At 27.9% G+C, this 2,537-nt stretch overlaps 2 protein-coding genes across 3 annotated transcripts in view; one reads left to right on the plus strand and one right to left on the minus strand.

Annotated features, from left to right (window-relative positions):
• Positions 1-2,537, plus strand: part of LOC116852364 (disintegrin and metalloproteinase domain-containing protein 10) — a gene marked incomplete at its 5' end in the record, with an annotated part of 339,156 nt that overhangs the window by 107,030 nt on the left and 229,589 nt on the right. The window lies entirely within an intron of this gene.
• On the minus strand, positions 54-2,517 carry LOC116852368. Of its 2 annotated transcripts, XM_032832650.1 has the most exons (4): positions 982-2,517; positions 695-895; positions 535-619; positions 62-343 (listed from the first exon to the last, which is right to left on the minus strand). In XM_032832650.1, exons 1-4 carry the CDS (start codon positions 1,061-1,063, stop codon positions 133-135), a joined length of 579 nt encoding a protein of 192 aa, XP_032688541.1. In that variant the 5' UTR covers positions 1,064-2,517; the 3' UTR covers positions 62-132. The 2 variants fall into 2 exon arrangements, with proteins under 2 accessions (XP_032688540.1, XP_032688541.1); XM_032832649.1 differs by having other exon boundaries at positions 54-343; positions 535-895.

A 2,537-nucleotide genomic window follows, 5' to 3' on the forward strand; every position in this document is an offset into this window, starting at 1 on the left:
CACCTAATGTGACCAGATATGTTTGCTATAAGAATAGTAAATAGCAATGATTATTAATATTATATTTAAAAAATTGAATAATTTTTCTTGTACAATACATACTAAGATTACATACTAAGATACATACTAAGATTACATACTAAGATTACATACTAAGATTTGTAACTTTTTGTTATCAGAATTAAATTCATGGTACTCTTCTCTCGTGGATATCGGCAAATTCAAATCTTGTATTATGGACTGAGAATCATTTATCAAGCTTTGGATACTAACTAATGTATTAACTTGTTGTCCAATTAAATGCACTTGTTGTCCAATTGAATGCACTTGTTTGCTTACGTTTCTAAAATATATAAATAACATAACAAGATAAATATTAAAAAGGGTCTATTTTTGGAAATGGAATAAAATAAATAAATAAATTTATTAATTAATTAAACAATATAAATGAATATTATGATATAATATTCATTTATATTGTTTTTAGATAAAAGATAACATTTTTTTACGACTACCAACTAGGTAGGTACATACTCTAATTTCTGCATTATTGATTGAAATACAGGTGAAATGGAAATATCATCTGTAGTATCCTGTAACCTTGAAGTGCTTTGTAAATCTACAATCAAAACATTAGAATTAAATAATATGATATATAAAAAATTTACAAAAATTTTATAAAAGATATAGGTACCTTCATTTCGGCATCTTTGGTGATACAAATTAACTGTTTTGTCATTAATTAAATACGAATTTTCTGGAAGTGATGTAGACATTAAATTTGAAAAAGATTTTTCCTTGGATGAAATCACATTAGACGATTCCTTCATTTGCTCGAGTTCAAGTGTACCACACAAATTGTATACGTTATTATTGCTTATTGATGTAGAATCCACTAAGAAATGCAAGGAATAGATGAATAAAACGAAATATAACTTTAATGTCTTGAAATTTTTCACGCGTGGAAGGACTCATACATACAGCATATGGTTCCAATATTTCGATCAGCTTGGTTATCCATGTTATGTATGTTTATATTTTCGGCACTATTACGCATTTCCATAATGAAACACTGAACACTAAACGCGACAAACACAAGTGTTGTGGCTGCCGTTGAAGCTTTAGGTTATGAAGAAAGCGGAAAGAAGAAGCTAACTCCTCTGTGTTCACTTGTTTAACCGTGTGCATACAATTTCCCGCGCATTTCTTTTAATTTAAATGTTTTCGAACTTAATTTTCGATATACATTATTATTAATAAATATTACTTTATAAAATTTTATAAAGTAATATAAAATTTTTATTATAAAATTTTAATTAACATTTTAATAGACGCATTATTAAAATAATTATTAAATTTAGTTATTTGTATTAATATTTAAACAATACGAAATATATAAAAGTTAAGTTAATGTAATAACCATTCATCATTATAAATTTCAACTATAATATTAATGTTTCTTTCAAAGTCTAGTTCTGCGTTTTGCCAAAAAGGCATTTTATAAGCCTTGGATTTAACATCCCGAAATGAAATTTCATATGTATCTCGAGATAACTCTGTACATTTAAAAATTCCTACTTCTTGTGAGTTTAAATTATTGATGTTATAAAATGCATTAATAACTTGAAATTTTTGTACAATTAAACGATACTCATTGTCATCATCATATTGTAATATATTCACTATAATGCAAACAGTACCATCTTGTAAAATGCAACAATGATTGCTTTTGTCTAATTTGTAAGTAACTCCATTTATTTTAATACATGAAAACTGCTTTATGTTTTCTTGCTGATGCACATGAGGGCCTTTATGTAATTTTTGACGATATACACGAGTCGTGAAAGTGGGATTTTGCGAAGAACTCTGGAAATCGTGATTTTTTGTCTCTATGTAACGATTATAAATCTGTTGTAATGACATAGAAGGTTTACGAACCACTTTTTTAAAAAACATCATATTATTCTCAAACGGAAAACAAGAAAAATGATCCAGTGGACCGAAATTATGAACATCATCCGTTAAATGAATTAGATTATGGACATTGTACGATAAAAAGTTTCTACCATAAACAGAAATACTGTCAGTTACAAATGATTCTAAAATCATTTTTGCTTTTTCAATATCATTGTGGGTTCTTTCATTTGATGATACAAGAATACGGATCGCATAATGTAATTTTAAAAAATGCTGCATTCGTTCATCGTCACCAAACAAATCTAACAAAACAGTTGGTCCCGTAAATAATAACAATTGTCGAAACTCAGTTGCTTTAAAACGTCGGCAAAAATCCAGTCTTCTCGGTTTTCAAGAAAATTCACATGGGCAGTAATTAATTAATGTTGAAAGGCGATTTCAAATACGATCTTTTACAACATCTTTTAATTTCGTTGGCCGATAGAACCCTTCTAGTCATGCTTTTACGATTATTTGTTTGACTACTCCTAAGTACACTAAATGCATACTATCTAGCGGAGTTTGACGTACTAAATCCAATGGTAATGAATGCAGAACCGAGTAACCATGATGATGATTTA

Source organism: Odontomachus brunneus, unplaced genomic scaffold, assembly GCF_010583005.1.
Source record: "Odontomachus brunneus isolate Ranch 3 - 2012 unplaced genomic scaffold, Obru_v1 Obru_scaffold_219, whole genome shotgun sequence".
Lineage (NCBI taxonomy): Eukaryota > Metazoa > Arthropoda > Insecta > Hymenoptera > Formicidae > Odontomachus > Odontomachus brunneus.